General features: G+C 37.6%; 1 protein-coding gene across 1 annotated transcript; it reads right to left on the minus strand.

The window, feature by feature from the left end:
- Nucleotides 1–2,312: 2,312 nt before the first annotated feature.
- LOC121756041 (integrin-linked protein kinase 1-like) lies at nt 2,313–7,224 on the minus strand. Its single transcript, XM_042151497.1, has 12 exons — nt 6,241–7,224; nt 5,962–6,036; nt 5,779–5,883; nt 5,427–5,512; nt 4,594–4,714; nt 4,220–4,299; nt 3,906–3,968; nt 3,676–3,794; nt 3,415–3,500; nt 3,176–3,303; nt 2,948–3,079; nt 2,313–2,670 (listed from the first exon to the last, which is right to left on the minus strand). Exons 1-12 carry the CDS (start codon nt 6,670–6,672, stop codon nt 2,664–2,666), a joined length of 1,434 nt encoding a protein of 477 aa, XP_042007431.1. The 5' UTR covers nt 6,673–7,224; the 3' UTR covers nt 2,313–2,663.
- Between the last annotated feature and the right edge of the window lie 4,982 nt (nt 7,225–12,206).

The following is a 12,206-nucleotide window of genomic DNA, read 5'->3' on the forward strand; positions in this document are numbered from 1 at the left end:
CCATAACTATTCATAGATCCCACATTTTAATTTTTTATTCATTTCTTATTTGAATTTGTTATAATTAAAATACTCAATCATTCCTCTAGAGGGATTCAAAATGTTGTGAGCACGTTGTGCTCATTTCGGTATTTATATATTTCGTCGTCTTCGTTTCAGTTGGACAAGGTCGCGGCTCTTGGCTCATCCCCTCACTCGTACCTACGGATGTAGCCTCGATGCTTGTTGAATAATGGCTCGTATTAGTGTACATTGAGCATTTCAGCCCCAGCCCCGAGCTCGAAGTCGATTCTATGTCACCCGCCCAGTTGTCGATGCGAGAAACTTTTCCCCAAGTTAAGACACATTTGAAAGTTTTTTTGTTGTCAGTTTGATAGATTTTGAAAGCAGATTTCAAACTATATCCACTAGCCAATTGTTTTTCCTCATTGTTGTAAATGATTCAGAAGTTATGAATTGAGTAACTCACACGACCGAATCTTCTTGTAAGAGCGTATAGAAGTCCTACCGGGTCGATTCTGATTGTATGCCCCAATAATTATCTCTAAAAAGTATTCTCCTTATGGTAGTCTCCGACGATTGGATCCTCCGTGACTTAAACTTCAAAGATCATCCTAGTTTTCTCGAGTAGGTAGGAAACGCGAGCGGAAGAGAACTCGACGACATAGGATTCTAATTTCCTTCCAAATGGAGCTGACATGTTCGCCAATAGTGTCAATATGAAAAATTCAACGTATCATCAAAACAACGTTGTTTGAATAGAAGAAGATAATTTGTCTATGAATGCACGAACTTTCAATCTTTTTTCTTATTTTTTCCCTCAAACTTAATTTTTTTTTTTGTTTCAAATAAAGGTTGATGTGTTCGTTGCAAGTGACAAATGACAATTTTTTTTTAATTAAAAGTTAAAACGATGTCAGTTTTAATAAAATAAGGTAATTTAGATTGAGATATTATGGATTATGGTTCAGGTTCACAGGGAAAATTTGTGTACCCCAAACCATTTTTAATACAATAAGGTGTGTTTGGTTTGTCAGTTTTTGTTTCATGAGAAAATGTTTTTAGTATGATAGGGAGTTCTTTTTCTTGCTTTAGCGTTTCCAACTTAAATGTTTGGTTCGTAGTTTTTTATTCTATAGTATTCAAAACTTTAGTTTGGTTTCAAAGAAAACATCAACTATTGCCCACAAATTTCTTCATGTCTTCGTTTTTTTTTCTTATTTCCAACCTTGCCCCTTAGGAATTCTAATACTCTACGCCCACAATATGCTCTCTTTTGTGATACCCATCTCTCCCACCAAGCAACAGTTGTGGAATAGAGAAAGCTTTTCTTCTTGTTGTTTAGATTGGGAAAATTGTTAAGATGCTTAGGGCTTAGACTTTCATCTCACATGTTGTTGGCATAATTTAGAAAATATGGGCAAGAATGTTTTCCAAAAAGAAAATTTGTAGCCTAAACTCAATAAATTGATAATAAAATGGGAACACCTTGTCGGCGCTGTGGATTTGGAGTTGCTTCCTTCCTCCTTTCAAATCAGCTACGGTTTCGGAGGGGTAAAGAATGGCGGTGGTAAATCTCTTTTGTTTCAGAAAATCCGTGAATGGAAGGGAGAGCTCTAGGCAGGCACATGAGATCTCACATGATGAAGTTTTATGCAGAGTATTTGCTACCGTCTTCGTGTTCGTCGGAGAGCTTGTAGAAAACGCGAATGGAGGAAAGCTTGAAGAATTTTTTTTTTCCGAAAAGGAATAAATGTGGCTATTGGGGATAAAAAGGAGGGTTAATTTAGTAAATGCATATGATTTAATTGTTTTGAGAGAGTGATGAGATATGGTATCAGAGGTTTTTGGGAAGAATTGCTAACTGACGAAAATTGCATTTTTAAGGCGGGGCCTTAGTCCATTACTCAGGCCGTTCAGAAACTGTATATTTCAAACCAAACATTAGAAAATGTGAGAAAGCATCCACTAACTGTCCCTAAATGCCAAACCAAACACACCTAAGGTAACTGAAAATTTGAGATTGATAACTTAGGTTTTAGGATTGATAACTGCTGATGCCTGATGGGAAACTTGGTTTTCTAATAATATCTAAAAATCATTTTCTGATTGTTCTATTAATAATATTTCAAACCCCAAAAAAATGGCTAAAATTTTCTTATGGGTGGCCTCGTTAATTTAAAGCCACAAAATATACATTTCTTAATTTCCATATACTGATCCTTGTAAGACGTTATTAATAGAACGAACAGTAATAACTCAGATCGTAATTATGTACTGTTAGAAATTTACCGAGGTCGTGTCAATATGCATAAAGGCAAATAATATGTTGGATCTCTCATTATCAATATAGAGTAGGAATTGAATTTATCTTTAATACAACACTGTTTTTGTGGTTGGGGTAGTAAATAAAATTTGAAAGGTAAAGAAATGAAGGGTATTAACATTAACTCTCATACAAGTACGGCAACAAAAATATGCACATTAATATGTACTTATAATAAACTCAACTCCGATTATATATTTGTGTAAATACAAACGTTCTTGGGCTTATGTGTGCCCCTTCACTGGCTCGCGATCCTGCATTACTTTCTTTGAACGTGGCATACTGTACAAGCTTCTTACGTTCAAAGAGAGTAATGGATTATCATCGGATACACCCCTTATTTCCTGCACAACGACACATCTTATTAATCATCACACGTCTCATTTAGTCCATTTTGTTGCTCAGTTTCAGCAAAATCCCTTATTAGGCGAGCTTTTCTCACTTTAACTAATCCGCCTCTTCTCAAGTATTTGTATTCGGAAAATTTTATAACAAATCTTTGGCTTGACAATGCCCCAAAACATAGTCACATAGTGACAAGCTGGATAGCCAGTTTTAGCATGTTTTCGTTTTTTGCTTTGTGCTATAATTTGTATAAAAAGAAAGAACGTGTGAGCATACCAGGGGAGTTTGAAAGTGTCCTTCCACCATCCTTGCTTGGAGCATGTCATGACAATCTTATCCAATCGTATTATGATCTGTGAGAATGTCGGCCTCACACTGGGACTTGAATGCCAGCATTCCTCGATCAACCTGGGATACACCACCAGCATTAGACGTGAAGAACAGAAGCTGTTTTTGTGAAACTCAATTCTATGCCTTTCATCTTTGATCAAGTGAATAACTCACTCTTTCAATTCTGGAGGAAAAGATTTATTAGATCTTGACTTAAATGATGGTCTCTTCCCTTCTAAGCAAATCACCCTAGCAGCGTCCTCAGGAGATTTTGAAGAAAATGGCGGAGAGCCCTCCATCATCTGTTATAAGAAGCGTGGCAAACAATTTTAAACTTTAATCATATCATTTGTCACAAATACATACTTCAAACATGTGCACTCAAAGTGCTTCAGCATGTAGATAAAGTATACCTCAAATAGCATAACACCAAAAGAGTACACATCCACACTTCTGTCAAATGCATCGTTGTTGTACACCTCTGGTGCTAAGTATACATCTACATATAGCATATATAGAAAAGAATAAGACCGTAAACTACTTAATAGTATATTATAATGTTTAATCAAGCATAGCCTGGAGAAACTAGCCAAACTGGTAGAATTTCCATTTACTGAACAGTAACTTGAACTACAAAAACTAGTAAAATAGTTGTGTGAACTGTGAAGACTCACTTGAACGATCTATGGCCTCAGGCTGCAAAAGTTTTACTCTATCAGGTTCCTGTGCTGACAACCTAGTAACACCGAACCCTGCAACCTTCAGCTGCCCTCCAAAATCCAGTAAAATATTTCTGGCACCTTACAAAAATTGCAAATATTAAAAAAAAACGTGTATTGTAAAGGAAATACTCCATCTAAGTGGAAAACATTCAGACACTCTAACCAACTTAAGCATTCCTTACTTTGGCTTTAAATCGCAATGTATGATTGGTTCAGGCTTGCACTCGTGAAGACAATTTATGCCCCTGCAAAAAAAAGAACATCATATTGAAAAACAGAATGCAACAAATATAGAAGTAACTCAGAAGTTCAACCAGAGAGCTGGAGAAGAAAAAATGTTTCTCAACTGAACAAAAAGCACTATGAAAAAAATAATGAAGCAACTAGCAAAGAGCAGCAAAAGAGCAACATAGATAGAAAAAACAGCATAAGCATGCACTTATTGAGCAGATTACCAGCACAGGTGGAGTATCTCTTTGTGAATCAGCACAAGTACCTGGCAATTTCAAGAGCAAATCTTAATGCCTTAGACGGGGATAGACGCCCTTTCTTTTGAAGGTAACTAGCAAGGTCACCCTGAAAAAATTGAAGCATAAATAAGCAAAGTGGTTACTAGGGGGAAACTACACACAACTTATCATCCGTCGACCCTATGAGAGACTCTAAAAACTAAACAAGCCACACAATACTAGTATATAATCCAAATTCATCATTACATACGAATGCACAAAGCAGAAGTCAAAATACCATAAGATGGTTAAGGTAGCTAATACTAAAGGAAGCAAACAACAAATACAGAGCTACACCGGTTTATAGAGGTACAATGTATATATGCCTTGGAAGTGGGAGTAGCGAGAGAGAGATGATTACTTTTGAATGATACTCCATAACAATCATCATAGGTATATTTTGGGTGACAGCACCAATAAACTGAACCACGTTAGGATGCCGAACCTTTTCTAACAAGGTTAATTCATTCCTGAACACATTTCTGCAGAGTAGGGCATAATAATTAGTTCAGTTCATCAAGTCATGCATAGACAGGAAAATAAAATACTAGGTACTAGTATAACAAAAAGAAAGAAAACATGATGATTCAATAATACTATCAGATTTCATGGCAGTACTAATGCAAATTTTTTACAGCTTGCATTCAGACAACAAGTTGTGATAACACATCAGAGTATGCTAATTGGTAAGGAAACCGATGTCAAATATAAAAGACTAAGGAATTATTGTTCAGCATTTTGCCTCTAAATCATGTAAAAAACGTAATTTCATTAGCCACATAGCCCCTTTTCATGCCAATAGATAAAAGAAAAACCAAGATTGGGAACTGTTGTGAATGACATATGAGTACTAAAAAGTTTGTAGAATTTACTGAAAGATTTCGTTCTTAGCAGGTAACTGTGACATGGCAATCTCGCAAATTAAGGATGCCGATAATGCACTTCAATGAAACATCACTGCTTGAGAAACACTATCTACACATTCAATTAGTTAAGTTCATCTAACTTGCATGCACATTATAAGAGCTAGCTCATTTCTCTTTTTAACATATAAATTGGCCAATACTGCTTTAGGTGGGGTGGCCAATTTAGTATTTGCATAAAGATACACAGATATACAAATGAAATTTTTTTACTAAAAATGAAACTAAATAGATAAACTAGAATTAAAGCTGGAAAGAAAGCAGCACATACATCGAGTCATGGTCTGCATGGCTGTCCTTGTCGAGTATCTTCACTGAAACTTTAGTGCCATTCCATTTAGCAACTTGATAAGATCCCTGTTCACAGATACCATACCTAAAAATCAGCCTATCGAATTAACTAAGTGTGATAACATGTAATCATTTCCTTCCATGAGAAAAATTTGAGACATTTTGAAAATCAACAACATAGAGAAGGCACAATAGCTCTTTATGCCTGATAAATGATAATCCATTAATTCAAAGCAATATGTCATACATATTACTTACATACATATATATTGACAAGCCATTAAATTTCTAGTTGGAGTACAATGCTCTGGTAGTTGCACGGAAGACCATACCTTAGATATGCCATCACCTCTTCGTATTTGAATATCTAATGGATTGAGCTCATACTCTGGAACTTCACGAGGATTTGCAACCGTCATGGGTGTCTTTTTTGTTTTCTGAGAATACAGAACAAATTTATATAAAAGACAGTAAAAAGGAAATAAGTTTCTCTACAAAATGATTTTCATACTTACTGGTACGTTAGCTCCACGAGATTTCAACATATTAAAAACTTCCACATTTCCATAATATTTGGCATCAGCAGCAGCCTGCCATGATCAAAATGAAAATCTAACAAAATTAATATAGTCATTGCAACAAAAGTAAAGCAAAACAAGGAATCATTAACTATCACTCTCCTTAAATTTGAGCTAGTTTAAGAAATTCCAGTGGCACAATAAAAGTATCCATCAATCAAGCACCATTAATTCTTAGTTTGGCAAATGCAGAGCACAACAAATAAACCAATGTACCGTGCTGCCCCATCGATCCCGAGCATCAATATTGGCCTTCCTGCTCAGGAGAAGCCTGGCGACCTCGACGTGACCCTCGCAGGCAGCGATGTGCAGCGCTGTCCGGCCATCCAAATCGATGCTGTTGACATCAATCCCTTCATCCAGCAAGTCCCGCACCCCATCCACGTCGCCCTTGCACGCCATGAACAGCAGCTGCATTGTGCTGTCGAGGTTGCTCGGCACAGTCATCTCCTCCTCGGCGCTGTCTTCCGGCACCGGAGTCCGCCGTATGGGGTCCATCGACGACTGCCGCCCTAAGCTGAACCGGAAATTGTTCCGCCGCGGATCCAGCGAGTTCTGCCGCTGGAAACTGAATCTCCGGCTCATCTTCAACGACCCCGTGGAAAACTGGCGCGAGATCCCGCGCTTCAGCTGCGACGCAATATCCATCACTCACAATTGATCGCCAACTGTTTCCAATCACAACAAGACCATAACCCCCACCCGATTAATATTAGGGCACGGGAAAATCCCCTTCTCTTACGTTAAATGAGATTGAATTTGCGGCGTTTCGCCTCAAAATAAATTCCGTGATTTCTCTTCAAAGCAACACTGTGCCTTGAATGAATTTCTGTTGTAGTATTAGATGTGTCGGCGAGAATGCTGATGCAACCAAATTTCTCTATTAAACCAAATGGTGTGGAAAATGAGGTAATCGATATACTTCCGTTGATGAATGTCAAGGAGAAGGGATACAGATTATTATTATAATTATTTTTATTTTGGATGTGTTTTCAAGCTGTTTAGGTTGGAATTGGGAGAGTGGATCGTTCGTTAGAGAGCTGGAGAAGAAAGCCCTCAAACGAAAAGGGCAAATGAATGAAGGAAAGAAAAAGGAATGGATCTGAGTGAGTGAGTGAGTGAGAAAGAAGAAAGGTAAAAATGAAGAGACCATGTAATTTATTCCACTCGATCGCCGATAATCCAGAAAGATCTTTGCTACGTTACGTACTTGCTTCATTGCAACTTGTTCGCCGTTTACTCAGTCTACTTCATCTACTCTTTTCTTTTTGTTTTTACCCTACTTATTTTTATATAAAGAGATTCATTTTATTAAGACTATCTATCCCACTTGAAGTCACATATTTTCTTAAATGCAAATAATATAATATTTTTTTAATAAACAACGATGGATTAATTAAAAGTATTTGATGATACAATTCGGAATAAAAGATCAAAACATACAAGGAGAATACATACAAGAGTTATGAGCTATAATATATGCTAATGTATTGTTTGAACGACGAACCCAAGCAACTACCACATCAGGTCTATGTAGTAGTAATTGTTGACGTTCCGATATGACGGCTCCGTATTAGGACCAATCGGGTGATGTGTTCATAATCATAATGGAGAAGACTACTCCTTGTGCATCTGTGTGTATGATACCTGGCCCAGGGCAGTGTTGAGAAACATACTGAAGCGTAGTACGAATGGCTTTCGCTTCAGATACACGGGAAGGAAAAATCTCATACTGACAAGATGAAAAACGCATGAAGAAATAAACTGTCATGCGATAGCAATAAAGAATCTGTACCGATCATCTTGGACTCTGCGAATGTAGCTGCATCCGTGTAACACCGCCAGCTTTCGGATTATTTTCAACTCACAAAATAACAAAGATGATGATATCCATCTTGGAAAATTGATACTCCGATCAAAGATGATGATATTATTTGTTAAATTTGAAATTTGTAGAATTGTTTTTAAAAAGTTACATGATATTATATGTTAATAACCCAAAATAACAACGGAAAAAAACTTAGATTAGCAATAATGAAAAGAGCATCAAAAGCAAAATGATATTATTGTGTATGATTTGTAGGATCGCATTAGCAAAATTGATGAAAGAGAAAGAGACGATTGAAATGAAGACACATGGACATGGGATTGAATTCCGTGTAGGGTATAGTTGGAAGTGGACAAAAGTAGTAAGTTAACCAGCTAGATATGAACATGGTGGGAGTTAAGGTGATAATTCTACTAATGATCTATTTTTCTTTCCTGTACCAACTACAATATAACTAATTAATTAAAGTCTAAAGGTCTAGATACTAAACGACATTATTATTACACATCTTCATATAGCTATTCAAAATAAATTTATAAAATAAATAGTCCCTCCATTCACAATTAGGAGTCCATCACTTTTTCATCATAAATTTTAAGAAACAGAGAGTTAGATAAAAATTACTGAAAGCTTTACAATAAATTATAAGTGACATGACTAATTGGAATATGTATAAGGGTGAACAAAGTACCCGTGATCCGAATATCTGATCTGAACCAAATTGAATTTCAAATTTTGGATTCGATTTTTTTCCCTTCAAATTTCGGATTGATTTGATTTTGTTTTAGGCCAATTTTGGATTTTGAGATTGGTTCGGATTAAATACTCCAATCGCTTTTTCTTTTTAAATCTCTCATACTTTATCAATTTTGTTAAATCTCGAGTACTATTTTCAAAATTCTCTCTATTTTTATAGGAATTTTGCTTTTATCCAAAATGTCCACCTTAACAAGATGGACTTTCTTAAGAATAATAATTAAAAGAATAAATATATATTTTTTAATTATGATAATATTAAATATGTAAATATATCATACAGTATATATTAATAACTTTAATTTTAGAACTATGTTACTTATTAAAAAAAATGGTGTTGTTAAAAAATAGTGTTGTTAATTGTGGTGACATCATAATTTTACTCTTATTATGGGCGAATATACTCCCGTCCACATACTAAATAACATTTGTCCATTTCGATCCGCTCTCATCAAATTAGCAAGTTTTTCTTTATTATGAGGTGAACTTCAATCTCCACTATAATATCCTGATCATTTTTTTCTAATTTTTTTTATCAATTTTGTTAAAACATGTGACATCCCTAAAGTCTCTAATATTTTTTTACAACAACGGATTTTAAATCTATTACTCCCTCCGTCTACAAAACATAGACTAAGTCTAAAAATATAAAGTTTTCAACAAATAATAACCTCACACATCATTTTGAATGTGAACCTCACAATCACTAATACTGTGTGTCCATTACCTTTTTCCTCCATCTCTCTTACTTTTTCCTATTTCTTTCTTACTTTACCAAGTATAGATGTTATGACCCAATCATTCGACTCATACACACCACCATGAACTATGACTTTGTGGAAGGGGAATACTTTTACAGCCAACCTAGTAGTCAGGGGGAGACACAATCCTCAGATAATTATCCGAACAGTGACCTACTAAGTTGGCTGCCTACACCCATACCTAACACTGATCCACAGCCAAGCCCCAACACTGATCCACAGCCAAGCCCTGTTACAGACGTTGGTCCAACAGATGAGGTAGAAGGCACCACCGGGCCGTCAAACCTTGTAGTACAGGACGGTGAGCAAAGTGACATTGACCAAAGATCAACCCCGACTTTGAATACTGAGGTAAATCGTTCAAATATTGATGAGAGTATATATTCAGAGAATACTAATGATGATAGGAACAATGGAGTCGAGGGTGAAACCAGTAACGGTGATGGAGAACTACAACACAGATTACCTCCTAGAAGTACAAGACGAGTTCCCCCTCGACGATACTCACCAGACTGGAAAGGGAGAAAGACAAAGTATGCAGTATCTAATATTGCACAAAGTCACCTATCTGAAATGGCCCGAGCTTTCGAAGCTACTCTATATGAAGAAGAAGACATCCCACAAACATTTGAGGAGGCAAGCAAACATAAGCATTGGAGAGAGGCCATGAAGAAGGAGATAGACGCCTTAGTGAAAAATGGTACTTGGGAAAGATGTACGTTGCCAAAAAGGAAAGAAGCCAGTCGGATGCCGATGGATATTCACCATAAAAAGGAGAGCAGAAGGTTCAATCGAGAGATACAAGGCGAGACTTGTGGCGAAAGGATACACCCAAGTATATGGAGTGGATTACGAAGAAACATTCTCCCCAGTGGCTAAGATGGAGACTGTGCGAACACTACTATCTGTAGCAGCATGCAAAGACTGGAATCTACACCAGTTCGATATAACTAACGCCTTCCTACATGGAGAGCTTGAAGAAAACAAAGAAGTGTACATGGAGGTCCCACCAGGTTTTTCCGGAGAATTTGGAGAAGGGGAAGTCTGTCGGTTGCGGAAAACCTTATACGGTTTGAAGCAGTCTCCACGGGTCTGGTTCGGCAGGTTTTGCCAAGCTATGCTTAAGCACGGGTTCCAACAAAGCTATTCCGATCACACACTCTTCACTTAAAAGAGAGACAACAAGGTAACATGTCTGCTTATCTACGTTGATGACATGATTATCACTGGAGACGATACAGAGGAAATTCAGAGATTGAAGGAAAATCTGTTCCAAGAATTCGCAATGAAAGACCTAGGAGCACTGAAATATTTCTTGGGGATAGAAGTGTTGAGATCCAAACATGGAATATTCCTAAGGCAGAAAAAATATGTCCTAGACCTGCTAACCGAAACAGGTCTCCTCGAATGCAAGCCCGCAGACACTCCAATGATGCCCAACCATGGTTTGAAGATAGAAGAAGGCGCGGAACTCGCTGACAGAGAAAGGTACCAACGGTTAGTCGGAAAACTCATCTATCTATCACATACTAGACCCGACATTGCATACGCGGTGAGCATTGTGAGTCAGTTCATGCACCAACCTCAAGCCAATCACATGGAGGCTGCATTGAGGATCGTGCGATACTTGAAAGGTACTATAGGATACGGAGTATTCCTAGCACGGAGGGAATACTTGGAGATTGATGGATACACCGATGCCGACTGGGCGAGTAACCCGGTGGATAGAAAATCTAAGGGAGGGTACTTTACTTTCATCGGGGGAAACTTGGTTACTTGGAGGAGTAAGAAACAAAAGGTTGTAGCCCTATCCAGTGCCGAAGCCGAGTTCCGAGGAATGAAAAGTGGACTCATGGAAATCCTATGGCTAAGGAGGTTGCTCACAGAAATTGGCTTCCCACCGACTCGGAAGAGCCGGCTGTTCTGCGACAATAAGGCCGCTATTAGCATCTCAGAAAATCCGGTACAACACGACCGAACAAAGTACGTGGAAGTTGACCGACACTTCATTAAAGAAAATCTTGAGGCAGGCACCATTGAGTTCCTGTTTGTGCATTCGCAAGACCAACTAGCAGACATCTTGACCGAAGCAGTTCATCCGAAAGCCTTCAAGGAGATTTTGGGCAAGTTGAGCATCGGGGATACCGTTTCTCAACTTGAGGGGGAGTGTCAAAACATACCAAATGAGATATTCCAACCAAGGGAGAAGATTGTGGAGAATAATTAGTTGATTGAGAATAATTAGTGTATCAATTACATTTATAGTATTTGCATAGATAGAGAGGATTCTACCCTATATATGAAAGGGGATGTAAATCATTCTAATCATCAAGAAATATACGAAACTTTTACCTCTCAAACATCCTCTATCTTTCTTTCGCCTACCATGACCATCGCCTCTCTCGATTACCATCGTTAAGAACTCGAATTCAGAAAAGGAAGAAGATGAGTCCGATGATGAGATTGAGATTTATTCCTCTAAAACCCACACCTGGGAAATTCTGGAGTTTAATTTTGATATCAAACTCCCTACTTTGAGGCATGTTGCGTTGACTACATGGGGAGTGGTAATGGTGCCTGAAAATTACATGTCGGATATACTCTATTTGAACAGGGCTAGCAATCAAATAAGTGAAATTGAGTATCCGGATAATCTCTATGTAGAGGAATTGGAAGATCCGAATATGCTAAGTAGGATGAGGTTTTACAACCAAGTATCCAACGGTGATTTATTTCAAATTCACACAGTGGATCATGGTACTCCCGACACAGCAATGCAGGTTTGGAAGCTCGAAGGTGTTGATCCTCATTGGGTCATGATGCACAATCAACCCACA

The sequence above is a fragment of the Salvia splendens genome, chromosome 11, assembly GCF_004379255.2.
Source record: "Salvia splendens isolate huo1 chromosome 11, SspV2, whole genome shotgun sequence".
In the NCBI taxonomy this organism is placed as follows: Eukaryota; Viridiplantae; Streptophyta; class Magnoliopsida; order Lamiales; family Lamiaceae; genus Salvia; species Salvia splendens.